General features: G+C 44.3%; 2 protein-coding genes across 5 annotated transcripts in view; both read left to right on the top strand.

The window, feature by feature from the left end:
- The window catches only part of gas2l1 (growth arrest-specific 2 like 1), a 20,941-nt gene extending 6,885 nt beyond the window's left edge, over positions 1-14,056 (top strand). The window contains exons 2-5 of the mRNA XM_030792048.1: positions 6,269-6,376; positions 9,301-9,397; positions 10,145-10,445; positions 12,055-14,056. Coding sequence (XP_030647908.1) covers positions 6,269-6,376; positions 9,301-9,397; positions 10,145-10,445; positions 12,055-14,056 — 2,508 coding nt within the window. The remainder of the gene's footprint in view (positions 1-6,268; positions 6,377-9,300; positions 9,398-10,144; positions 10,446-12,054) is intronic.
- A 4,191-nt stretch (positions 14,057-18,247) lies between these two features.
- Positions 18,248-27,500, top strand: part of ap1b1 (adaptor related protein complex 1 subunit beta 1) — a 25,010-nt gene continuing 15,757 nt past the window's right edge. For all 4 annotated transcript variants that reach the window (XM_030791611.1, XM_030791610.1, XM_030791612.1 and 1 more), the window contains exons 1-10: positions 18,248-18,285; positions 20,366-20,426; positions 20,777-20,882; positions 20,988-21,123; positions 21,464-21,709; positions 22,360-22,550; positions 23,143-23,364; positions 23,612-23,732; positions 24,866-24,961; positions 26,563-26,678. In XM_030791611.1, coding sequence (XP_030647471.1) covers positions 20,390-20,426; positions 20,777-20,882; positions 20,988-21,123; positions 21,464-21,709; positions 22,360-22,550; positions 23,143-23,364; positions 23,612-23,732; positions 24,866-24,961; positions 26,563-26,678 — 1,271 coding nt within the window. In that variant the 5' untranslated portion in view covers positions 18,248-18,285; positions 20,366-20,389. The remainder of the gene's footprint in view (positions 18,286-20,365; positions 20,427-20,776; positions 20,883-20,987; positions 21,124-21,463; positions 21,710-22,359; positions 22,551-23,142; positions 23,365-23,611; positions 23,733-24,865; positions 24,962-26,562; positions 26,679-27,500) is intronic.

The raw sequence follows: 27,500 nt of genomic DNA, 5'->3' as shown, positions 1-27,500 counted from the left end.
CTGTCTGCTGTTAGCGGGCGTTTGAGCTTAGCCCTCATTGAAGTCATGACTAAGGCGCCGAGAGCTGCTGTGTTTACATGTATTATTTCAGCTGATTTTAGCATGGAGCTCTCATACGCAGCATCTAACAGTCATTTTTCTGTGTGTGTGTGTGTGAGAGAGAGAGAAACATCAGGGTTAAGGATCTCTCTCAGAGATACAGCAGCAGTGAAGTTCAGTTACCAGCCTGTCTCCCTAACCACTCCTGTAGTACCTTCAGTTACCAGCCTGTCTCCCATACCACTCCTGTAGTACCTTCAGTTACCAGCCTGTCTCCCTAACCACTCCTATAGTACCTTCAGTTACCAGCCTGTCTCCCTAACCACTCCCATAGTGTCTTCAGTTACCAGCCTGTCTCCCATACCACTCCTGTAGTACCTTCAGTTACCAGCCTGTCTCCCTAACCACTCCTGTAGTACCTTCAGTTACCAGCCTGTCTCCCTAACCACTCCTGTAGTACCTTCAGTTACCAGCCTGTCTCCCTAACCACTCCCATAGTACCTTCAGTTACCAGCCTGTCTCCCTAACCACTCCTATAGTGTCTTCAGTTACCAGCCTGTCTCCCATACCACTCCTGTAGTACCTTCAGTTACCAGCCTGTCTCCCTAACCACTCCTGTAGTACCTTCAGTTACCAGCCTGTCTCCCTAACCACTCCCATAGTACCTTCAGTTACCAGCCTGTCTCCCTAACCACTCCTGTAGTACCTTCAGTTACCAGCCTGTCTCCCTAACCACTCCTATAGTACCTTCAGTTACCAGCCTGTCTCCCATACCACTCCTGTAGTACCTTCAGTTACCAGCCTGTCTCCCTAACCACTCCTGTAGTGCTTTCAGTTACCAGCCTGTCTCCCTAACCACTCCTGTAGTACCTTCAGTTACCAGCCTGTCTCCCTAACCACTCCCATAGTACCTTCAGTTACCAGCCTGTCTCCCTAACCACTCCTGTAGTACCTTGTGTTTGTCTTTGGCTGTGTCCGAAATGTCATACTACATACTACTCGCATACTAATTATGACGTAAAAATAGTAAGTAGTATGCAGTACGCGAAAAATAGAAAATTTTGCAGTACACTACAGTTACCCGGATGATGTACTACTCTGGCGAAAATTTCTAGTATACATCCCGAGCTCACTTCGGCGACTACTACATCCCATGATGCAACGCGGTAACCTCTAACTTTCCGAAAATTTTCAAAAAACATGGCGGACGCCGACAATGGCAATGTAGCATAGTGCACTACACGAAACGTCTCGTAATTGTACCATACTGCATACTAGCGTGTGGAGTAGTGTGCAGTACGCAGTGTATACTAGACTAGTATGTTGTATGCAGTACGCTAGTATGCCATTTCGGACACAGCCTTTGTCTTTGTGCTGTCTGCACATTGCATCACAGACAAACATCACGATGGCTCATAAACAAACGAGATGTCAGACTTAAGAAAATGATTGGCAGGTTTTGTCATGATGTCTTATGTTCTTGCAATATGTTTCACGTGTTACATGTACACACTTGTGAATCAATAAGAAGAAAAAGAGTTGAAGGCTTACAAGCGACTTGCAAGCATGTAAAGAGAAGAGGGCCGCAGGCATAGCTCAATAACCTCTTCATGTTTGTCATGAACAGTCGGTCTGTCTGTCTGTCTGTCTCTCTCTGTCGCTCTCTCTCTCAGGATCTCAGGGGTTCTTTATCACTGTTTCTCTTCTTCGTCAGTCACCTTTCACCCTGTGTGAGATGTGTAACATATTGTGTAACAGCGTTAAGTGACTTTTTATGATCGAATCATTACTCAGCTCTGAAGTAACACTTACCTTATATTGACTTCCTCCAGCCGTCAGGAATGTGGCGCTAGACATTGAGATAAAGAGAATGATCTCTATCGGGAAGACCTGATAGTGCCCCATTGTCTGTGTACAGGTTTTAACATTTTTTTTTTACGCTCTGCCTTCCTGTTCAGGAGGTTTTGGATCACCATGGTAACAGTAAATAAATCAAAACAAGGGCCGACCTTATGATAGTCTTGTGGTAGAAGCAAAATGTTATGAGAATTTTTTTTTTTTTTTTTAAATTCAGTGAAGGACATCCTGTTTACGTGGCCCAAAGGCAAACGACTCGATGAATAACGAGCTTTTACTCGCAACAAATAAATCCATAAAGCTCTGTAAATATCACCAGAGAGACTCACTTTAAAAAGTAAGGCGACTGTTTCCATATATAGAAGAGATTGTGTTGAGATGGTGTGTTAGGTTACAGTTCAAGAGAATTCCTTTTTTAACATTTCACATACGTGACGTCACCCTGAGCTGGTCGACTCAGCTCGTCTGACCTGCTGGTCTAGGATTCAAAGGGATTATTCAAGGTGATTTGTTTGGTTTTTGACCAGACGACACAGCTCAAAATAAGTCTGTGTGTCTGTCTGTCTGTCTGTGTGTGTGTTTATCTGTGTGTGTGTGTGTGTGTAATCTAATTTCAGGCTGCAAGTTTTGCTGTAACTTTTATTTTCCTACTGAAGTGCATGGGAAAAATTTCCAGAATGTCTTAAGCTTTTGTGATGCTATTTCCATGGCAACTTCAGAAACTACTGAAAGTAATGCTGAAGTCTTTGTGTGTGTGTGTGTGTGTGTGTGTGTGTGGGTGGGTGGGTGTCTGTGTATCTATGAGTGTGCGTGCGTGTGTGTATGTGTCTGTGTGTGTATCTATGTGTCTTTGTGTGTGTGTGGTGGGAGGGTGTTCCTGCATGATCTAAGTTCACCTCTAGCTGTTTTTTTTTCCCCCAAGACATGCTGGCAAAACAGAGCTCCTTTTCTCTCTCTTTAATCTCCCCATCAAACCCCAGCCTTGACAGACACTCATTTTTATCAAAACCCAAAACTAAAGAATGTTTCTCTCTCCTCACATTTACCTCCGACGATGGCAATCCTTACATTTAAAAGAAAATGAAGCTTTTCCCCCTCTCTCTATCTTAGCTGACTGGATTAACACCGGTCCTTTCAGACCATTTGATCACTGTTTGGATGAATGAGGTTACAAAGAGATATTCTCTGTTTTCCCCTAATCTCTAGTAAGGATTGTGCACTATATAATGTGTTTTTATCAAAGCAGTCGATCAAGTTTATTGAATCCACTGTTTCACATGAAATCCACAAGGAGACCTCCCCCATGGTTAAGCAACCCCTGTGAAACCCTTACACAACTATCTCAGATTGCACACTTGTGCAATAATATAGTTAGCGTTGGGATATGTCCCGGTATTTTGAACGTGTCAGTTCATCATTTATTTTTATTTTTCGCCCGTTCTCACGGGGCTGTTTGGTATCTTCTAACTTCTGGTCTCCTCTGTCTTCTTTTCCAATTTCTGAAGGGTGATGAAAGCCCTGAGTCACGGCTCAATTTTTTCCACTTTCTCTCAGTATCTCAGAGAGGGCATGTTTGTCTTAAGGGATAGATGAGTCCATTTAATGCCTTTCAACACACAGTCAGCACCAAAGACACTGAAGTCATGCTTACTCACTTTTAATAAATGTGTAGAACTAGCAGTAGCAAGTTTTGTTTCAGAGGTCTTTTGCGCTACATGCTTAGGGAGTGTCAACAAAGTTCAAGGAGGCATAAACAGAAAAATGAGGGAACGTCACTAAAGAACGAATCAGTTCTTTTCTCACAGCTATAAAACGGGGCGTGAATAAATGACATGTTTCTGACCTGGATGTTCAGTATTTCTTCACGACCCATCGGTTTTCTTTGATAGACCACACCCATATTTGCATAGGCCACACCCACTGCTCTATCTCAATCCCACTGTGGCACCGAAAGAGACACAGGAAAAAGGAAGGAATAGAGGCAATTACTGCAAACAGATAGAGACGTAAAACACACATAAGTGGACAGGGTGGATCTGTTGTAAGAGACCATTATCAAAAACAACACAAACTAAATGAGAGGCAAACAAAAACACAAGGCAAGTTTTTGAAGTTAAAGTCAGCCTCGGAGAACTGTATTGTATGTTGGGGATTAACTGTGTTTCTCTGGGTTGCAAATTCAGAGGCTTTGTTTCTATCCCTGTGCTGTTGTTCTTTCCCTTCCCAACATCTGTGTCTTTCTCTTTTTTTTTTTCTTTCTCTCTCTCTGCGTGCCAACCATAATTCACTGCAGTTATCACACTGAATTCTCCCTCTCTCTCTCTCTCTCTCTCTCTCTCTCTCTCTCTCTCTCTCTCTCTCTCTCTCTTTCTCTCTCTGTCTCTCTCTCTTTCTTTCTTTCTTTCTCCCTCTCTCTCTCCCTCTCTCTCTCTCTTTTCCACATGCTTCCCCCATGACCTAGCTTATCAGTGTGTTCCTCTGCTATTTACATTCTCTCTCTCTCTCTCTTTCCCTCTGTCTTTTAGACCAAGCTTTTTGTAGTGACTCCGTAGTGCAGTGAATGCCTCATTCATACTCAGTCATAAAGAAGCCATGTAAAAATGCATTACTGCCTTACTGTAAAGCACTGATACCATTCCCACAGTGAGAAGACGTTTTAGCAGCCCATGTGTGACTTTCACAACCTCTCTACAGCTTCTCTACTAAAATCAACATTACAGACACAGTCAGAGAGTTCACAGTCAGAGAGCCTCAGCTTCAGGCATGATGTCTAGATAAACTTCATCATAAATCTTCTATTGTTCCAGCATTCAGTGTCATGTGGGGTGGAAAAGAGAGAGAGAGAGAGAGATTTTGTGTTTCGGCCCTCAGGGCCTTATGTCGTGTGGAGAAATGAGGCCTTCAGCTGTTGCAGAGAAAGAAGGAGAAGAAAAACAAGCGTACAGTACAGAAAGGAAGAGTATGGCAGCCGCTGTCTGTTACCACGGTGATCTTTCCACTAAGTCATCAGCTGCTGGTTTTCCAGACAGAGCGTGTCCAGAGCTTTAAAGAGAGAGAGAGAGAGAGAGAGAGAGAGAGAGAAAGAGAGACACACAGAGAGTGAGGATTGAAGCATTGAGAGAGGGGCTGATTTTTTTATTTATTTATTTTTTCCATTAAAGTTCATTACCTCAGAGGGAAAATAACTGGACCAAAGTATTAAAACTAAATCAGAAACAGACTCTGTGAGAGAACAGGACATTGATGGACAGATTGACCAGGTTATGCTTTCGTGAGACAGTTACTCATTCTACTCACTGGCGTGTCACTGTTGTAGACATAAGTGGCATTTATGGGAGATTAAGGAAGGACATGTGTGTCTGAAATATAAACTCAGGTTATTTGTTAACGGAAGACGCCTCCCATCCCTTGTGACTGATGTGTGTCAGTGTGTTTCTCTGTCTGTCTTGGCTTCAGTGTCTCAGGTGTTTGTTCTCAGTGTTGACACGTTGTCACACGCCTTTGTGTCAAAGCCTTCAATAATAAACTTCACCCTGGAGAAGGAGATAAAGAGAGAGATCGAGAGAGACTATGTAAACCAGACATCATGTCCACACTGACCACACCCAGGAACACACTCAGACTACAGTATTTCACAATGCAATAGTCACCTTTTCACAGAAATGAGAAATATGTTTTAGTGACAGAAATATATATTTTTTACAACACACCACACACCTTCTACAGAACTACAGTCAGACTTCAACATTAAGCAATGCACTTACTAGAGTTAATCAGTCTACAGCATTTAGCAATGCACTACCTAGGCCGACAGTCAGATGATAGCCTGTAGAAATGCACTGGCCAGACCAACAGTCAGACTATAACATTTAGCTACACTGTAACCAGGTCTACAGTCAGACTACAGCATTTAGCTACACTCTAACCAGGTCTACAGTCAGACCATAACATTTAGCCACATGCTAACAAGGCCTACAGTCAGACTATAACATTTAGCTATATGCTAACCAGGCCTACAGTCAGACTATAACATTTAGCTACATGCTAACCAGGCCTACAGTCAGACAATAACATTTAGCTACACTCTAACCAGGCCTACAGTCAGACTACAATATCTAGAAATACACTGATCAGGCCTACAGTCAGACTACAGCATTTAACAGGATCTTAAACAGTTTTACACAGAAATCATGCCCTTAACAAACCCACAGTCAGACAACAGCATTTTACAACATACTCAACAGAACTATTTGCATTATAAACAGGAGTATGGACAGGAATGCGTGTGTGTGTGTGTGTGCGCGCGCGTGCGTGGGTATTTCAGACAGTCTGACAGCCTGATTGATGTGTACTGTTTGTTGTTTGTTTGCAGGTACGGGAGATTCTTGGCCAATGCTCCTGTCCAGCCCAGTTTCCAATGACCAAAGTATCAGAAGGCAAATACAAAGTGGGCGACTCCAGTGCACTTATCTTCATCAGGGTATGAAATTTAACTCTTTACCACAACATGTTATGCCTGTCCCATTTTACTGTTTACATTCTCTCTCTCTCTCTCTCTCTCTCTCTCTGTCTCTCTCTCCCCCTCTCTCTGTCACACTCTCCCTCTCCTTCTCTGTCTTGCTTGCCCTCTTGTTCATACACACACACACACACACACACACACACACACAGCACATGTGCTTCAATCTCAGTTTGGAATTAGCCGAACAGTTATTTTTACATCTAAGTAGAAACATTGTGCATTCACGCAGAGAGGTGTGGGGTGACGTCGAAACAGAGGTTATCTAGAAAGAACCAAAGACTTGACGAACAGTCTGAGGAAAGACAAGCCCGTTTATTTTCTCTGGGTAAAGCTGAACACACAACGGGTCCTGCAGTCCTGCCCACATCAGTAATTATAGTACTCTCATAACTTACCAAGAAGTTTCAATGCTGTTTACAATCCCTGGACTTCCACAATGACCTAATACTTGTGTGTGTCTGTGTGTGTGTATGTTATCCAGCCCTCATCTTAGCGTGTCCACACCCATTCGCAAAAGGCAGCGCAGACATAAATAGACTTTGATGTCATTTCCTTTCTGCCACGGTTATCTCAATGGAGGGTTTTTTTTTTTCAGATGAATTTTTTCAATCACAGTGGGGTTTTAAAAAGTCCATTTGGAAACTTCCGTGTGTACCTCTCCTGAGTGCAGAGAGAGCAGATCGATAAAGTAAAGCACTGTCTGTTTTGTCCGTCTCCTGCACGGTGGTGTATTCTGTCATTCTGTCCCCTGTACGGATATGGGATCTGTTCCTGAAAATCCATACCGCTCTCACTCCCATTCATCTGTAAAATACACAGTCATTCTCAGTCATATTTTCTTTTTGGTTTTGTCTTTCTCTCTCTCTCTCTCTCTCTCTCTCTCTCTCTGTGTCTGTGTCTTTGTTTGTGTCTGTGTCTGTAAACAAGTTTGACCTTTAGACTTATTTCACAATCAACAGTAATGCATTGATTTTACATATGCATAAGGTATGTGTGTTTAAGAGTGTGTCTTAGGTAATGTTACATAATGTGTGTGTGAGCTATGATGCACATTAACGTGTGTGTGTGTGTGTGTGTGTGTGTGTTTCAGTATTTCAGGGCAGTGAGAAGCATGTCTCATTTGTGAGAACAAATCGAGTGTTCAGAGTGTTTTGTGAGTGAGTGTGTGTGCTTCCATGTCTGTGTTTTGTGAGTGAGGGTGTGTGTGTGTGTCTGATTGTCTCCATGAATCTGTTTGTGAGTGTCTGTGTGTGTGTGTGTGTGTGTGTGTGTGTGTGTGTGTGTATTTTTGTCTTATTTAGCCACTATCAAGAGCATGCCCCATTTGGTAAACGCATTGAGATTGAATATGTGTCCTGTGACAACGCAGTGCCACCCTGCCACACCCTCTCTCTGCTGGTTCTCTCAGTCTGTGATGCCTCGCCAACATGGCGACTCACTCATCCTGAAAGAGGAAACCGGGCCTCCTGGCAGACGCCATCAAAGCCAGCAGCCAAAAAAGCCTGAGCGAGAGAACATGAAAGAAGGAGGAGGTGAAGGAGGACGGAGGGAAAAAAAAAAAAAAAGGAGCAATGAATAAGAATGGCAGAAGAATCGTGTGCACCTCCTCGGGGGTGGTCGCGGTTTAAAAAAGAGCTTAGCTGTTTTCCAAAGCCCGAGCCGTGGTTAAATGCGGCTGAAGAATAGCCATTTTGATTTTGGTTTCGCTTCACTGTTTCCATGACGACGCAGGCCTGGTTTTTGTGGGTCGTGATTGGTGGAACTGGCAGAGGCCCCTGTTCCATCAGCTCACGGATGCAGTCACACTGACAGCAGCTTAAGGTTAATGTTTCCTTAGAACTCAATTGTTAAAATGGACCGGTGCCTGTAACGTACCGGCAGTTTTCTGGTGAAATTGTTGATAGAGAGACTAGCAGCAGTTCCAGAGGGTTCCACCAATCAAGGAAACTGTGTTTATCTCTCTCATTCTCTCTCTCTCTCTCTCTCTCTCTCTCTCTCTCTCTCTCTCTCTCTCTCTCTCCCTCCGTCCTGAGGAAGAGGGCGCATGGGATTTTGGATTTTGTGCGGATTTGCTCACAGATGTGCCTGAACGTCGTAGCAACAGCACAGAATCGCTGGAAACTGTGACCAGGGGCAATGCTAGAAATTTTGGGCCCTGTGAAAGAATATAATGCACTTATGATAATAATAATAATTGTAATAATTGTGTTCTATGAGCCCCCCCCCCCCCCCCCCCATTATGGTGCCCCTGCATGTTACTGACAAACTGTACACGCACCTTTGAAAGCAGAGAGGGTGATAGAGAGAGAGAGAGAGCTGCTTGTCCTATTCTGTTAGTCTCTCCCTCTCTCTGTCTCTGTCTTTCTCTGTGACCGTGGCAGTGGGGCTGTAGACCATGGGCTGCGTGTTGTTGCCATGCTAATTCTCCTCTCTCCTGCCGAGAGTGGGAGTGAGAAAGAGAAAAAAAGAGAGGGAGGGAGGGCCGGGGGGGAATCAGTGCGTCTTTTTGTTATTCCCCTGCTCTCAGTAATTGTGTGTTGTCATGGAAATGAGCAGGGTGCATATCGGCAGTAACCCAAGAGGAGGCAGGGAAAGAGAGAGAGAGAGAGGGAGTGGGATGTGTGGAGAAAGAGGAAGGGATGAAGCGAAAGGGGAAAGGGGGGGGTTATGTAACTTCTTTTGGGTGGAGGTGGAGGTGGAAGTGGAGGGGATGTTTTCATGATCAGTGGCTCAACGTGGTGCCACTCTTGTATCATTTGCATATCTATTGAGCTGTCGCCCTGTCTCAGTTGTGAGAGTGTGTCTGTGTGTGTGTGTGTGTGTGTGTGTGTGCGAGCACAAGCTTGTGTATAACAGTGATCTCTCTCTCTGTTCATCTTTAGGTGTTACGTACTCATGTGATGGTGCGTGTGGGTGGAGGCTGGGATACTCTGGAACATTACCTAGACAAACATGACCCCTGTCGCTGCTCCGCCTATGGTCAGAACACCAATTCTCTCTCTCTCTCTCTCTCTCTCTCTCTCTCTCTCTCTCCCTGTGTATGTCTCTCCCTCACTTTCTCTCTCTCTGGCTCTCTCTCTGCCCTCCCCCTCTCTCTCTCAGTCGTCTATCTCTCTCTCACACACACACACACACACACACTTGACACAGAACAGTATGCGTTTACTCTCATGATTGACACCATCAGTTCTCCACACTAATTTGTGCATGTCAATTAAATACAGTGGCAATGTTGTACACACAAATTCTATTCACTTTTCCCACTCATTTTTCTGGATCCAAAGCACAAATGTACCTGATGTAACTGTAGCACAACTGAGACTGTTTCTCCGTCTCATGTTATTCACGACCTGCCCATGACCTCTTACACAACCCACTCTGACTGCACACTGTGGTCCTCTTATGACCTTATGACCTTAGGATCTGGTATATATGTCAGGGTGTGTGTGTTTTTGAATGTTTGGTAAAGGGTGAAAATATAATTGATATTGATACCCTTCGTGTGTGTGTGTGTGTGTGTGTCTGTGGACAAGTTTGATCATTAGGCTTATTTCGTAATCAACAGGCACAAACAGTAATGTATTGATTTGGTGTATTTATGAGGTACAAGTGTTAAAGTGCACCTCTTCAAGTTTTCATGACATGTGTATGAGCTATGAAGCATGTTAACATGTTTGCGTGCGTGTGTGCGCATGTGTGTGTGCGTGTGTGTGTTTGATCCCATAGCTCACAGGTATCACCAGGCCAAATCCAGTGGTGCTGCCCCTCACAGTAAAAGCTCCAGTGCCCACTCCTCTCGCTCTACCAGTCCAGGCCCACACTGGCGGAACGAAGCCATAGCGCCCTACAAAACCCCCGACAGACGCTCTCTCGAGCCTTCGTCCGTTTCCTCCTCATCTTCATCGAGACCTGGACGTTCCAACAACCAATCGGCTACGGAGGTGGACGGCAACACGCCACGCCCACAAACACTACTGCCTCGCCCACCCCGAGACCAATCAGAACCTCGTCACTTCAACCCCCTCAGGTGTGTTTATGTCTGGGTGTCAGTGAGTGTGTGTGTGAGATTTGTGTATGTCTTTGTGTGGTGTGTGTGCAGTCTGTGTGTGTATTTATAAGTCTGTGTCTGTGTGGGTTTTGGTTGTGTCGCTCCGTGTCAGCATTTCAGGAAGAGACAAAAAAATGGAGAGAGAGAGAGAGAAACAGACAGACAGAAAAAAGGAGAGAGAAAGAGAATCAGACAGACAGAAAGAGGGAGAGAGACAGTGCACAGGGATGCAGCTCAGGGATATGCCAGATTACAGTAGGCAGATCATGTTAATCTGAGGTGACATTGATGTAACAGTGTTCACTCTGCCCCCTTGTGGTCAGGATAGTGAACTACAGTGTGATTTCATCCCTGGTGTGTGGCGTCTTCCCTTTACTCTCATTAGTTTAATGAACAAGGCCTAAACCTTGGACCTGTTCCAGATTATTCTTTTTTTTCCTTTCTTGTTTTCCACAGTACTGAGCTGATGAACTGATATCAGCTCCAGCAGTAGAACAGAAACACATACACACACACACACACACACACACACACACACACACACACACATGCACGCACACACACACATTTACACATACACACACATTCGCTCTCTGTCTCCTTCTCACTCTTTCCCTGTTTATCCCACGTTCTGTCATGACTCAGTGTTACTTCCACAAACCCCTGTTTTACTAATATGGCCTCACAAAGAACAACTGATGAACGACGTATAGATGTGCTGATGAGGAATGTGACTGAATGAGTCAGTGATCAGTGTGTGAGTCTGTGTTTTACGTCAGAGAGCGCAGACTCTATTGTTGAACTCAAAGTTAGCGAGTGAGTTTGCTTTTGGCTCCCTGCCATGATTTGGCTCATTTTCCTGTCTGACTAACCCCGCCCGATAGACCTCCGGGTTAACCCTCAAACCACCCGTCTCATGCAGGTGAGCTGCATGAGATTGTAGCAGATTAGGCTAATCTCGCTGCACAGGTGCATGAGTGAGGTTATAGAGATTCAGCAAGAGGATAATCTGGAGCAGACTACAGATTGCATTTACCCAATCTAGTGCAGTGTGTTAATAAAAAAAAAAAAAGGCGCATCTTTGACTCCGTGGTGTGTTTGATTGAGTGTGTGAGTGTGTGTGTGTGTGCCGGCACAGACGTGTTTTATATTTCATTTTGTCTTTAAAGAGCTTGAGTTGTATGGATAAACAGGGAGCTTATTCAGAAGCATTCCGTTTTGTTTTTTAGCTCTGCCGTAAGAATATAATTGGTGAGTTGCCATCGACGTGTATCTGTGTTTGTGTGTGTGTTTGTGTATGTGCACGTGCGCTCTGTAATCCTCCTCTCTTCTCTAATCTCTGAGCTTTGCCTTCATCCGCAGCTTTGTCATTGGTTCATATGGATCATTTACCCATCATGCTTTGCTGTGCAGGGTTGACACAGCGGCATTTTCCATCATATTTCTAGGCAGAGAGTCATAGGTCGAAGGTCAAGTGAGGGATTGTCTGGAATTTGAGCTGTGGAGTAGTTCTCAAGCATATCTCACATGATCTCTCTCTTTCTCTTTTTCTGTGTCTCTTTCTCCCTCCTTCTCTCTCCCTCTGCAGAAATAAAGAATCATTGTTGCCACTGACCCGCAGGTTATCAGGAGATAGTGATTCTTCTACGGCTTCATCTAAAGGGGGTGGGGCTGGAGGGGGAGGGGCAGGAGGCGGAACAGGGGGCGGTCGTTTCTCTCTGGGAGGGAGACGCACAAATGGAGAGGAGGTGGTGTTGCTGGTGAATAGGAAAGAAGGGAAGCATGTGATCGAGCGGCCCGGAGCCAGGGCCCAGATTCCATCCCTCCGACCTCCCCAGCCCCGTGCTCGTAGCCTCTCCAGAGAGCGCCCTACCCCCTCCCTGCTCAAACCTACTCCTCCACAAGGCTCTGCCGAGACCACAAGGAACCCACGGTCAGAGAGAGGCCGTTCTCTAGGCCCCCAAGGAGCCCGTAGACTTCAGGCCCCGCGCTCCCTTAGCCAGGGGAAAGTTCCAGCACGTGGCCGCCACAGTGAGGCGAGCCCGAGCTCCTCCCCTCGCCACCGGGAGCCCCAGCCCCCCCTCCCGGACCGTCGGGACGAACTCCGGACTAAACAGACGGCCCCTGCGTCACCTCGGTTGAGCAGTGGCTCGTCCAAGAGACAGACGTCCAGCTCCGCCTCCAGTTCACCTGTTAAGGGTGGGACTAGTGGGAGTCCCAGTAAGAAGGGTGCGGTCACGCCCCGCCCACCTGCCCCACGTTCCCCGGTGACCGGCAGCCGTAGGTTGCTGCCCCCTGTCTCTCAGCCAGCAGGGCGGCGTTCTCCTCACCACACCCCTCGCTCATCCCATCACCATGTCCCTCGTTCCCCTCGCCCCGCCCATGGGCCGCGCTCCCCCAGTCACGCTTTGAGAGGCTGGAGTGGCACTCGCCCGCTTGAACCTTCAGAGGACGCGGGCCTGGGTTTCGGCTTCCAGCGCTTGCCATCTTTGGATCCACAACGTGAACAGGAAATGTACCGCAGCTTTGAGGCGGAGTTTCTTGCCAACACGCAGCAAGCCAGAAGTGTACGGGAAGCCAACACACTACAGCTTCCCGTCTCTCACCAGGGCTTTGTTTCGGTCGACACTAATGTCACAGACTCCGCCTACTCCTCCTCTAACTCCTCCTCTTCATCTCTGAGCGTAGGGATGGGCCGAGTGGGAACGTTGCCCGAATTGCGCGAATGCAACAGGAGTAACATTCATCTCCCTACCTGTGCTTTGGAGGACCCACCCAACTTATTACATAGCCACACCCGGGGTGTTGGCCTGCCCGGTGGGGTTCTCCCAGAGCCGGGGCAGTGGAGAAGAGGTGGAGCCTTGCAGAAGCTTCCAGCCATCTCTAGCTCAATGGAGGAGGGTGAGTCCAGCCTCCAGCATGACCACACTCTCCCCCGGCCTGGACTGCTGCACAGTGAAGTGAACGGCAGACGCGAGGATCCGCCCCCAGCGGAGAGGCTGACCAACTCGTGCTACGACCTCCAGAACTCTGAGCCTAATGACGACTTCCCGCTTCCGGATTCTTTCCCAACTCCCCCACCCCCCTTGCCTCCAGAGGAGGACGAGGAGGTGGAGGAAGAGCATTCTTATCAGGATTCATCTAGCGAGAGCTCATCCATGTGTTTCAGTTTGAGTGAACCGCCTTCCGAGGGCTCCTGTACCCCGCCCCCAATGCCCCTGACCAATGGGGATACAGATGGCGCTGTGGTCCTCCGGTCCAAAAGGGGGCAGAAGAAAGCAGATCGAGTCCCTTCCATCTACAAAGTCAAGTTCCGGCCGCGTATCAGGCCTCGGACGGACAACCGGCCGGAGAACAGCCCCTCCCGTATCCCCACTCCTGTCAGCTACAGAGAGCTCCACCAGCCTCCACCTGCCTGCCTGTCTCCCTTACAAACCCCACCTCAGAGCCCCCGATCCAATGGACATCCAGCCTCTCGTAAAGCCATTCATCAAGCTTTCAGTGAACTCATCCACCCACAACCACGCACCGCAACCAGAGAGCATACCTTCTCCTCTGAGTCTAGCCTAGAGGCAGATGCGTGGATGTAGCGCACAGCCACAGACAGTTGTGACCTTAGCGACGATGGGATCTGTTAGCTTTAATGGGCAGTGAACCAGCTTTCGCTGAGAGACCGGTGACAAAAGAAGAGCGCACAGGGAGTGATAAACCTCACAGAAGACTGAATGAAATGTTGAGTGAATGAAATGACTAGGTTATGGCTGCCAGTGATGTAGCAGGAAAATACTTAGCCGCTGGTGAAGAAATGGAAATGTCTGTTTACACGGCCAGCTAATGGCTAATGACATGCTAACCACGTCACTTCGCGGAGCTCATGACCAACCAGGATCAACATTAATTAGCAAAAGCGTTACTCTAAGAATTCTCACTGACCTTTCTTCTCTCTATTAAAACTTTCTGGGCCATCTGTCCTCCTCTGTGGTCCAGTGGTCTGAGTGACCAGAATTATTTATTACCAAAGGATTCAACTCAATTTGACATGTTTGTTTTTGGAGAATTAGAGACAGAGTAAACACAGTCGTTGTCTTTGCATTTGGAGGAGCAGGATAACAAGTGTTTTCCCTCATAAGAGTGGGAGATTGTGAATGACTTATATTTACCCCTTACATGTCGTACTACAGTGCAATAAACACTGGTTTCTCCGTGTTAAATCTCAACGCATTACAGATGTAAGCCTCAGATATAAAACCCCTGCACATGCCTTGTGTACTGCTCCAGAGCACCTGTTTATGGTTAAGATCTTTTTTTTTTTTGTCTTCTCCTAACAGTGCCCCCATGTGGTTAGGAATGGTACCACAGCAGATTTGCTTTTAAACTTTTTTTTTTTTCTTTTTTTTTTAAGAAATTGTTTTAGGTTACTGTTCAGATGGACAGATGGTAAGATGTTTGGTAATATTTTTCAATTTACATCCATTCATTTATCTCCATAATTGTATGTACGTGGTAGCGATGCGGTTATAGGGATGCAGAATGGATCAAGAAAGAGCAGGAAAAAATCAACCAATGATCACTGTTTTATTAGCATGTAGTAAGTGGTCAGTACAGTCATGATGCTCCCTACATCTTTACAATGCTGACTGAACTGTGTGGAGGTGAAAATACTAATTGTACATAAACATACTGAAAAAATGTCTGTACAAATGCAAAAAAGAGAGAAAAAATGTATATGTAACATACAAGTTAATGTTTACTTGCATTAATGTGGGTTTGTGTAGTGTACATAATATAATTAACTGAAATTTAAAAAAAAAAAGTATATATAATGTATAGGATTCATGCTGTATGTTTCAGTTTCTGCCTTAGCTATGCAATATTGCTGTTGGAGAATGTTGCCTTGACAACTCGATTTGCCTTAAAAGAAATTGAAAATGTGTGTGTGTGTGTGTGTGTGTGTGTGTGTGTGTGTGTGTCTGTGAGAGAGAGAGAGAGAGAGAGAGAGAGAGAGTACTTGGTGTGTTCCATCCATGCCCCATTCTGAAATGTGAGTGTTATACAATCACCTCTTGTCTCTTATCAAATCTTAGAAGATTGGAATGCCAATAAGAACACTACAGTCAAGAGCACACTAAGAGAACTTTGTCAGGACATGTCCACTGATTAACTTGAATTGACTTGAATTAACTTGAATCTATCACTTGACTTGTTAAAAACCTCCAGATGAAACTCAAACACTAAGTCATTGTGACAGAAAGTGTATTTCGCAGCGCTGTAAAAGTGAAATGAAATGTCGGCCGGGCAAATGGATACTGTACTGAGGGGACAATATGAAACATTGACAAGGAGATCCAACACTGTACTTGATTTAATCTAATCTGAAGCACATTACAGTTCTCTGGTGAATCAATCACTTTAATGATGCTTTCAGCAACGCTATCTTTATTCCAAGCTCAACAGTGACACTTAGTGGTCGACATGATAAATGTGTCCATATTTTATCCACAGTATGTAATGAACCGCATTGAGTTTACCAGCCTTATCACTGAAACATATGACAACTGCTGATTCCACTTTGATGACTGTTTGTTCTGTTAGCCTTTTCCAGATGTATAATCATTGATCTGCAGACTTTTTACCCAAAGTAAATGAAACGTTTGTGTGTCTCCTTGTTGTTTGAGTTTCTGACTATCCATTGCACACATTTCTTGATATAGATGGTCACACGTGAGGATGAGCGTCTGAGATGGGTCGTAAGAATAGGAAAGTGCTATTGTTGTTCAAGACGGCTGTGTTGTTTGGGGATGTATTTATTTATTTAATAAACGTACGTCTCGTTCATTGTGCTGATGACTGAGTGAGAGTAAGTGGTTATTGCGCGTCATAATGGGATGGAATATGTATCTGAGCGAATGGAGAAATGTTTTGTGTAGTGGTGCTGTTTTATAAACAGTGCTTCTTTTTTTTTTATATAGAGACACTCGCGCAGCTGAACATGCTGTTAAGATTCTGAGAGGATTATTGTGTGTAACTGTGTTTAGCCTGTTCTTAGTTTCGCCTCAGGACTGCAACTCCGCATGTTAGCAATCAGTTCACAACACAAAGTGTTTAGCAAAACACGAAACAGTTCATTAAAAACATTGCGCTTCAATCCAGAGGAAATATTGGCTCCAAGTTCAGTCCGTGTTTAAAGAAAAGAAAAGGCTGAGGGAAGAAATTATTCTAGAACAATCTAGATTTTGTTGCTGTACACAATGCTTATTCTGGCGCCAAAAAAAATGCAAGTTTAACACACACTCAGACATACTGCACTGCCTTTTTTAATCATTCTGAAATGATCCTTAGATTCTTCTTCTTTATTTTTATTTCACACCTAACCGGTCACTGCCATGTTTGAGTTCCAAAGGCTTTTTACCTAAATTCACAGCTGAATTTATCCTGTTTGCTTTGTTTTTATTAGCAATGGATTGCTGCTTCCTTTACTATTTTATCGGGGTTTTTTTTTTTTTTTATGAAATCATCTTTCAATTTTATCTTTAATGATTGTATCTCACGATATTAATGCATTTGTGGAATACTTTAGAATGTATTATTCAAACTGCATGGCTTTTTATTTGATCTTAGGAATTTCTACCTACGGTGTCGAACTATTCTTTATTTTTTTTTCTTGCTTGGATACAAGTGTATTTTTCATTTTGTTTTATTTTAATGGCAATGGTGATCTCCTTGTTGTATCACATCTCAGCACTGCATTGCTGCATGTTGTTACTGCAGTTTGTCCTGATGCTATGTTTGCTCTTCAGTAGTGTATTGTGTTACAGAGAGTACCGGGAGTTTTAGATGGTGTTTTAAACTGTCGTAATCTGACCATTCGTTATCAGAATGTCTCTTTGGTTTCACTTTCATCCTCGTCAATCAGTGTGCACATTGATTTACCGATGTCTTCCGTTCTGACTTCCACTTTTGACAATGAATTGTAATGAAGAATTTGACATTGTGGAATTTGTCTTTATTAAATAGCAATATTGCAAGATCAACCCTCCTCTGCTCCTTCAAAGCCAATCTCTGTTAACTTTGTTCTTGTAATAAAGATGTTTTTTGGATCAAATATGCTGCCTTTTGCTTTGCTTTTACCTTTAACAAACAAACAAACAAACAAACAAACAAAAAATGACAACATATTATATGACATACAATAAATGATATGACATGATACGATGTGATGTGATGTGATGTGATGTGAAATACAACAGTACATGTCCTGTTTGGATTATGTTATGTAGAGCCTGAATATGAACAACAATAAACTGTATATGTTTTATGAACAGAGACAGAGCACAGGACAATGTAGTCAAATAGATGTCAGCATGAGATCTCCGAGAGTAAACCAATACTTTCATTATTACTTTATCTGTAATTGAATCATATACATATATTAATACGACTGATTTTGTTTTATATGACCAAAGACAAAGATGGTTTTGTTTTAAATTTTTCTCAAGATAAATAGAGGGGAGATCTGTTAAGAATATTTTAGCTTGATGCACATATTTGGTGTTGGTAAATGATTATAAAGGTAATTTTGTTCTGCATAGAAATACGATCGTAATGGAACATTTTTTATTTTTACTGCACAGATTTACTGAAGTATAATGATTCAAATACAGTTCAGTGCAGGTGTCCAACAGAGGGAGAAAGGAACCGAAAGAAATTAAACGTATTTTACACCCATACATACGGAAGCAGGAAGTGAAAATCATATGATGACAAATAACTAAAGGTGGGAGGGGAACCAAGAAGGCCGAATTGTACACACTTCGCTCCGGTAAGTGGATGCGACCGATTTTCCTGTTTTATTCGGGGTTTAATTTTGGTATTGCGTCTAATTTTAACTTCTCTGAGTTCCTCTATTTCGCGTGGCAGGACAGGGATAGACTCTGGTAGATTAAGGGCTTAACTATCCCAGCAAATGCTCTCTTAAGCCCTGACTAAGAAGGTCATGTCACCGCATAGCGAACAGAGCGGTTAGCTATAACTGCAGTTGGTATCGCTGTTAGCGCTAAATAGCAGGTTCATTCATCAGGAAAAATGGAGTGGGCAAGTCAATTATGCGTGAGTTACTCTTCCCTTTACGACGACTGTTAAATGTGTACATGTAGGGTATGTTTCTTTCACGATTGTTTCCGTATTTCGTATCGTAGCCAGATAAAATAAGGTACATTTTCAACGAGCCTGCTACCTAGCTGTAGAGCTACGCTATGGGCAACCCGTATGTTGGTTAGCAGCCCTAGCTAATGTTGACAGCTGCTTTTTACGGGCTAGTTGCTGTTCTACGCAAGGCAAACCCAACAAATAGATCTAGATAAGCATATAATGTGTCTCTTTAAAACTACCTTTATGTCACCTACCACTTATTAGAACATTTGCCATTGTAGCAACTTTTTGCAAGAGGACCAAGCTAAAGCTATCATTAGCTAGCGTTAATTCCTATGCGCTTAGGCGATAGCTAGCAAGCGGCAGTTTTGTGACAGCCTGTCAATACATTACTGACGTTAGAATTCACCTACACAGTTATCACAGTAACTTCTTTTTCAATAAACAGGCGAAGTTCTTTTTTACTTAATTTGTTAGTCTTTTCATGTCTGCGTATCGTAATTTTGTATCGTATAATATATTTTTACTTGTGACACATTACGTATCTGTGTTCGCTCCTCGAGTAAGGTTAGCACCCACAAGCATCTTTCTAAAAGTGTTAAAGTCTTGAGTGATGGATTCACGATGTTGCCAGTGCACAGACTGATTTCGTGCCGTGTTGAATTTGCACTCTCAGTATGGTGTGAATAACACATCGAAACCTTGGAGCTGTGGTTCTGCTTAGAGTCTGAGATATTGAGTTTTCGCCAGGGTCAGTTGTGAATAAGACGTTGTCGTGGACGCAAATGTTCAGCCAAAGTTGTCATATCTCTCCTAGAATGCCCTCTGCAAATAGCCTTTCGTACCACATCGCCCAGACAGTTTTATTTGTTGTCCTCTGTATCTTTCCACAAAACGAAGCAGTTTAAGGTTCACTGAAAACCCGTAAATTTATCAAAAAAATATCAAAATTATTTAACAGGCAGGACGTAAAACGTGTCGACAGTATCTTCACTCTAACTCTATTTGAATAACATGTGGTGTAGTTTGGGTTAATGCAAAGTGAGTTTTATTGTCAGTGTGAAGACTCTGTAGTTAAATTTACAGGGCCTATAAAGTTGTGTGTACTGAAAGACGTTGATAGAAAAGGGAACATTGCGTGGTTTGGTTCGGTCAACGCTTAGGTGTTAAATCTCTGAGCTGCTGTTTTATTTTTGATTGTGAGTCACTCACAGCCTTTCACACAGAGACGTTTGATCATGCGTATCTCCCTTTCCTCCTGTTTTTACTGAGAAATGTTTGCCTGCTGGTTGGAAGACCTTTCTTTTTGTGAAAGGTGAAGTTTTTTTGCTTGTGGAGCTCAATAACAGGAAGATAGAAAGTGCTGTGGTGTGCAGGCTTATGAGGCACAGAACCAAGGATTCGCTGCAGAGGAGAGGATAGAGGCATCTGATTGGATGTGCTGACCAAGAGAGAATGGAAAAAAAAAAAACAACAACCCTCAGAACAATGTGTTGGGGTTTTTGCTCTCGTTGTAAGAAAACGGCAGGAGGTGAGGGGTAGGTGTCTAAAAGTGATGAAAAACCGGACTTCCAGCGATTCTCCTACACTTGCACTTCTTCAGTTTCCTGCCTCCTCCTGGGATTTTACGCAGTAATCAGATTTCTCTCCGTTTCTTTCTCAGCGTGAAGAGCAAACAGAGGAAAAGTTTCTAGTGTTGAATTTCTTTTCTTTATTTGTCTTTTTTTTTTTTTTAATCCCTCTCTCTACAGGAGAATCGACACATTGGATCCAAGATGACGGACTCAAAGTATTTCACCACTACCAAGAAAGGTCAGCGACCCTGTTCATTTTTTCATTTTAACACGAATTCTTTAAATATTCGTTAGTTTGCGGTTTGTTCGGAAAGTTTAGGGACGTATCCAGACGATGATAAGTCAGTGGTCTGTCCGTTTCAGCATCCACAGATGGATGTTTTGACATAAACATTAACATTAGAGAGGCGAAAAAAAAGCTTTTCTCTGAACCAGAGCAAGTTTTGTAACAGAGAAAAGGAAAGGAGTCCATTTAATTATGTGAGAACTCCATCCCTGTGTAAGACTGAAACTAGACTATGTAAATGGGCACCGTTCTCGCAGAACCTACTCATTGAAAATTCACTATGTTTGTATATCTGTCCTCAGGAGAGATCTTTGAGTTGAAGGCAGAACTGAACAGCGATAAAAAGGAGAAGAAGAAAGAGGCGGTGAAAAAAGTCATCGCGTCCATGACCGTGGGAAAGGATGTCAGGTACAAGTCCAACAGGATTCCTGTTCTATGGGTGCTAGCGTCTGTGCGTAAGCATGAGGGACTGAGTCTGCTATAACCTGTCGCTTCTCTGCTTATCCTCTGCAGTGCGCTTTTCCCAGACGTGGTGAACTGTATGCAGACGGATAATCTGGAGCTGAAGAAACTGGTTTATCTCTACCTGATGAACTACGCCAAGAGTCAGCCGGACATGGCCATTATGGCTGTTAACACTTTCGTTAAGGTATTCAAATTCAAATCGGTGTCGCCCACAAAACTTAAACCGTTCACACTCAGATCAGTTTCTGATTCACTTTTGCCCAAATTCACCGCCCTGTTTTTAAGATTGACTGTTTGGTCTTATGTGTGTTTATTTGTGCTGAGAGGCATGTGACTACTTTGGCAAGCATTATTATGTCTTATAAGGACAGTCTGTGAATGAGTTCTGATATAGATGATCTCATAGAAATCTGTTTTATGAGTCATAGGCCCAGGATGTAAGTGTGTTATCACAGAGAACTCGCGTATGAGTCTGTCCTTATAGAAAGCTGTCGGCTTCATATCTATAAGTCTTCCCTTGTCAGGACTGCGAGGACCCGAACCCTCTGATCCGTGCTCTGGCGGTGCGAACCATGGGCTGTATCCGTGTGGATAAGATCACTGAGTACCTCTGCGAACCCCTGCGCAAATGTCTGAAGGACGAAGACCCTTACGTGAGGAAGACTGCAGCCGTGTGCGTGGCCAAGCTCCACGACATTAACGCCCAGCTGGTGGAGGACCAGGGCTTTCTGGACACACTGAAGGACCTCATCTCCGACTCCAACCCCATGGTGAGGCGTTCTAATCCCAGCTGTGGTCAGGCTCAGGGCCCCTTACACTGGTTGGAGAGGGTGATTGAGGCTAGTGTATTGGTGACCCAAACCTTTCAGCAAAATGGCAGCCAGCCGCTTTTTCAGGAGTGGTACTCGCGCACTGGCACCTTTCCTTTGACACAAGTGCTTTTTCCTTAAAAAAAAAAAAAAAAAAAAGAAAGAAAGAAAGAAGAAAAAAGAGCTCTAGTTGTTCTCTGCTTGTGCTTTTCTATTTCTCCCCTAAGGGTGTATGCTCATTAACCGAACTCTGTCTGTCTTCAAAATCAGTTTTCACTGAAATTAACTGAAAAAAAAATTTCAATGCATGTCAATTGAAAACCACTTAATTGGACGGAATCGTCCATCGGTCACGTCTGCTCTCGTATTCTTTAAATGGTTTCTTTTTCTGAAGTGCTGTTCTGGCATAATAAAGAGTTAGTCTTACCGCCCTGATCCAACGCTGCCCTTCTCTTACTCCAGTGAACAGTGTGTAATTTCACACTGTACAGACTTTGTGCTCGTTAACTCCATATCTAAACCGACTGAACTCAGTCTTCCTGGCTCTCACCCCTCTCTCTCTCTTTCTTTCTCTCCCTCTCTCTCTCTCTGTCTTTCTTTCTCTCTGCAAGGTTGTGGCGAACGCAGTAGCTGCTCTGTCTGAAATAGCAGAATCTCACCCCAACAGTAACCTGCTGGACCTTAACCCTCAGACCATAAACAAGCTGTTGACTGCTCTCAATGAGTGCACCGAGTGGGGTCAGATCTTCATCCTGGACTGTCTGGCAAACTACACACCACGAGACGACCGCGAGTCGCAGAGGTGCCACAGCCCCCCCCCCCCCCCCCCCCCCCCCCTCTCTCTCTCTCTCTCTCTCTCTCAGAGTATAGACTCTGAGCAGTGTCTGAACAGTGTCAAATCCAATTCACCAGCGTCTACTTCCAGTTACGTTATTTGGAAAACCATTTCCTCTCTCCATAAACATGTCATGTAGAGTTATGACTGCTGAAAATTTATTGATCAGATTGCCATGGTTACTGTTCAACAGTGAAGGTCAGACTTATGATGACAGTTAATGCTGTTAATAACAGAATACAGGCTTTTTTCCAGAGCGAACTGGCCCAAAAGGCCATCATATCCGTAAAGTCCGTGTCACACGTGACTTTCTCTCTGTATTCTGCCTCAGCAGTTTGTGGCAGTGAATTTTAAGCTTGTATATTTTTGCGACTGCCTGTATGACTGTTACACCCATCTGCCCTGCCGTGGCTTTCGCCAGCTAATGAACCCTTTTTTTTTAAGATAGTAAGTTGTTATTATTCACGACGTACTTAGAACGGTTTGAGGTTGAATAATAAAGATCATTTATTGGAGACCTCTCCCTCCCTCCCCCCTCTTTGCCTCCCTCTATGTGCAGTATCTGTGAGCGTGTTACTCCGCGGCTGTCTCACGCCAATTCGGCCGTGGTGCTTTCGGCTGTGAAGGTCCTGATGAAGTTCATGGAGATGTTACCCAAGGACCTGGACTATTATGGCACCCTGCTGAAAAAACTGGCGCCCCCTCTGGTCACTCTGCTGTCTGCTGAACCCGAGCTTCAATACGTCGCCCTGAGGAACATCAACCTCATCGTCCAGAAACGGTACAAGACTCAAAGCCACCGCTGGTCTTTCAGACATAGACTGGACAAAAGACTCGGCTCTGTCCAGGAATGTCCCCGGCTAATGTTTTACATGTTTCTTTCTCCCGTTCCCTCTGTGCATCTCTCTCTCTCTCTCTGTCTGTATCCTTCCCCTCCCCGATCTGTCCTTTTCTTTCTTTGTTCCTGCCCCGCCCTCTCTCTCTCTCTCTCTCTCTCTCTCTCTCTCCGTCTTTTTCTCTGTCTGCAGGCCTGAGATTCTGAAGCATGAGATGAAAGTGTTTTTCGTGAAGTATAACGATCCCATTTATGTCAAACTGGAGAAACTTGACATTATGATCCGCCTGGCCTCCCAGGCCAACATCGCACAGGTAACCTTCCCTAGAATCTCTATACAACCTCAGTACAACCTCTGTAACACACACATTGTACATCACGCAGGCTATCGGTCTGGACAACCATTTTTGGGCTAGTTGTTCAAAGAAAGAAATCCATTACAGTTTACTAATTGCTTCTTTTAAACTGTGAGGTGAACTAGTTCTAGAATATACAAACTTAAACCAGAATGGCTTTTCAAAGAAGATCGGATGCAGATTTTCAAAGGCATTCAGCCCTTTACCAAAAATATTGCTCATGCCGATCTCATTTTGCTTCCTCATCTGGACCGGATGGAGAAGTAAGATTCGTTTAACAGAGCTTTAGTAAAATGTATTGTTAGTTTGTTCCTAAAAAAAACGAGTCAAAGTTCCACGCTACTATGTGCTGTTGACTCACGTTCTGTATGTCAACTTTTACAGGTAGTGCTTTTATTGACAGTTGGGTCAGGCTATTATTACACCAACAAAATGTATGTTTTACATGTATTCCATGTAATTAGTATTTTTTACTTCAGTAATAGGCATGTTATTACAAGAATGTACACTGTAAAGTGTTTCACTGCTTCGTTACAGAGAAAAGTAATTAGAATATGGTAATGTGTCGCTTTGTGCCATGTTACCCTCAACACTATTACACATAGCACAGGTTACCTGTCCTATACAACAACTGTACAACATCTATACAACATACATTATACCATTACAATTAAATCACTGCTCTTAAACTGCATATTTTAAATTTCAATCTTATCTCATTCCCTGGCCCTTGTACAACACAAATCATCTCCCTAATAATGAAATCCTATGTCATATGTTAAATCTAAACCTTAATTCCTAATCTCTTGATCTCCCAACACCTGTACAATATGCTTAATACTACTAAAGTCAATCGCTGTCCTTTAATCTCCATATTTCTCCATATTACTGCTCTCAGTAACCTAAGCCTAAGCCCTGATAACATATTCCCCAACCCAACAGTTCTTAGCCCAGCCAACCGAACAGGGCGTAGTGATCTTTGGACACTGCGGCAGACACTGTTTGAATTGTTGTTGTGCTGTAAACAACACTGGGACTGTTAATGTTTGTCTTTGAAACTTTGTTTTGTTGTTGTTGTTGTTGGTGTCTAGGTTTTGGCCGAGCTGAAAGAGTACGCCACAGAGGTGGACGTCGACTTTGTGCGTAAAGCTGTCCGAGCCATCGGTCGCTGTGCCATTAAAGTGGAAGTGAGTCTCATTACGGAAAATCTTTGCACTGGGCTTCAATTATTCAGCAGTGGAAACTCTGCTCCTTTTGTGGTCTCACCACAAGCCTTTTGAATGTTGGTGTAACTTTTTACCATTGTGTTTAGACTCCAGTCTTACGCAGCTGGTGTGGTCAAGGTCCTGAGACAGACATGTCATACACTCACTGAGCACTTTAGTAGGAACACTTTAGTAATGCTGGACAGAGCCTCCCTTTGCCCTCAAAACAGCCTCAGTTCTTCGTGGCATGGATTCCACGAGATGTTAGTAAACATTCCTTTGAGATTCAGGTCCATGTTGACATGATTGCATCACACAATTTCTGCAGATTTGTCAGCTGCATGTTCATGCTGCGAATCACTCGTTCTGCCACATCCCGATTCGGATGCAAGACCACCGATGAACATTAAACTCATTGTCATGTTCATGAAACCAGTTCTGAGATGACTTTTGCTTTGTGACATGGTGCATTGTCATGCCGGAAGTAGCCATTAGAGGATGGGCAAATTGTGGCCTTGAAGGGATGCACATGGTCAGCAGCAATACACAAGTAGGCTGTGGCATTCGAGCGATGATTAACTGGTATTAACAGGCCCAAAGGGTGCCAAGAAAACATGTCCCACACCATTACATCACCGTCACCAGCCTGGACTGTTGACACAAAGCATGTTGGGTCCATGGATTCACGCCATTGGTGCCAAATTCTGACCCTACCATCTGTGTGCCTTAGCAGAAATCGAGATTCATCAGACCAGGTTATGTTTTTCCAGTCTTCAAGTGTCCAGTTTTGGTGAACCAGTGGCCACTGCAGCCTCAGCGTCCTGTTCTTGGCTGACGGATGTGGAACCCGACGTGGTCTTCTGCTCTTGTAGCCCGTCCACCTCGAGGTTCGACGTGTTGTGCATTCTGAGATGCTTTTCTGCTCACCAGAGTGGTTATCTGAGTTACCGTAACCTTTCTGTCAGCTCGAACCAGTCCGGCCATTCTGCTTTGACCTCTCTCGTCAACAAGGCGTCTCCATCCGCAGAACTGCCGCTCACTGGACGGTTTTTTGTTTTTCGCACCATTCTGAGTAAACTCAAGAGACTGTTGTGCGTGAAAATCCTGGGAGATCAGCAGTTACAGAAATACTCAGACCAGCCTGTCTGGCACCAACAATCATGCCGCGGTCGAAATCACCGAGATCACATTTTCTCCCCGTTCTGATGGTTAATGTGAACATTAACTGAAGCTCCTGACCTGTATCTGCATGATTTTATGCATTGCACTGCTGCCACATTATTGGCTGATGAGATAATTGTATGAATAAATAGGTGTACAGGTGTTCCTAATAAAGTGCTCAGTGAGTGTATTTTTTAGTGTGATGGCCTAGGATCAGTTCTTACCTTTTGCACAACAAATGAATACAGTGATCTGTATTTAGAGGAACTGAACCCAGATCAGTACTCTTGATAAACGTGGGCACTTGATAAATATGGGCTTTGATGTCTGGGGATGGATACCTTATCTGTCTTTGTGTGCCTAAGTCTGATGCAAGCACTGGTGTGTGTGTGTGTGTGTGTGTGTGTTTTCACGCACTGCAGCAATCAGCCGAGCGCTGTGTGAGTACCCTGCTGGATCTGATCCAGACTAAAGTCAACTATGTGGTGCAGGAAGCCATCGTCGTCATCAAGGACATTTTCCGCAAGTACCCAAACAAGTAGGTCTCTCTCTTGCGCTCTCTCTCTCTCTCTCTCTCTCTCTCTCTCTCTCTCTCTCTCTCTCTCTCTCTCTCGCTCGCTCACTCACTCGCTCTTCCCCATTTTACAGACAGCGCACTGAATTACACACCTCTCTTTCTCTCTTTCTCTCTCTCTCTCTCTCTCTGTCTCTCTCTTTCTCTCTCTCTCTCTCTCTCTCTCACTTGCTCTCCCCCAGTTTACAGACCGCACACTGCATTACACACACCTCTCTCTCTCTCTCGCTCTCTCTGTCTCTCTCTCCGTCTCTCTCTCTATCTCTCTCTGCCCTCTGTTGTAACGCTAGCTCTCTTATCTGGAGCTTTTCACAGCCTCCCTCTAGTGGCATAGAGCATCCATGTCAAATCCTGATTATTTATTCAGACCGCTGGCTCCAGTAATGGTTGACGCTGTCAGAAGATAATACCACTTAGGGATGTCAGTCAGTTGGAAATACCTTGGCAGAAACAGTGGTTTACATGCAGGATGGCACACTGTGGTCCCTATTCAGTGTGTTCTAATCAGTCACCTGCATATCCACACACGCACACACACACACACACACACACACACACACACATATAGAGGCTGTGCTGGGTGTGTCTCTGTTCTGGCTGTCTGACTGTAGCACATCTCTGCCTGAAAGGAAAGGAAAACAGCAGCTCATTATAATGACACTGAGGGTTCAGGGGCTGGCTTTGATCCAGACGGGTGTGAAAATGAGTTTTCAATAAAAACGCCTCATTAAATATCCACACGGTAACCCCCAAAAGCTTATTTTCGTAATATTCACACACACACAA

This window comes from Chanos chanos, chromosome 14, assembly GCF_902362185.1.
Source record: "Chanos chanos chromosome 14, fChaCha1.1, whole genome shotgun sequence".
Taxonomy (NCBI): Eukaryota; Metazoa; Chordata; class Actinopteri; order Gonorynchiformes; family Chanidae; genus Chanos; species Chanos chanos.
This window is presented reverse-complemented; position numbering and strand designations above follow the sequence as displayed.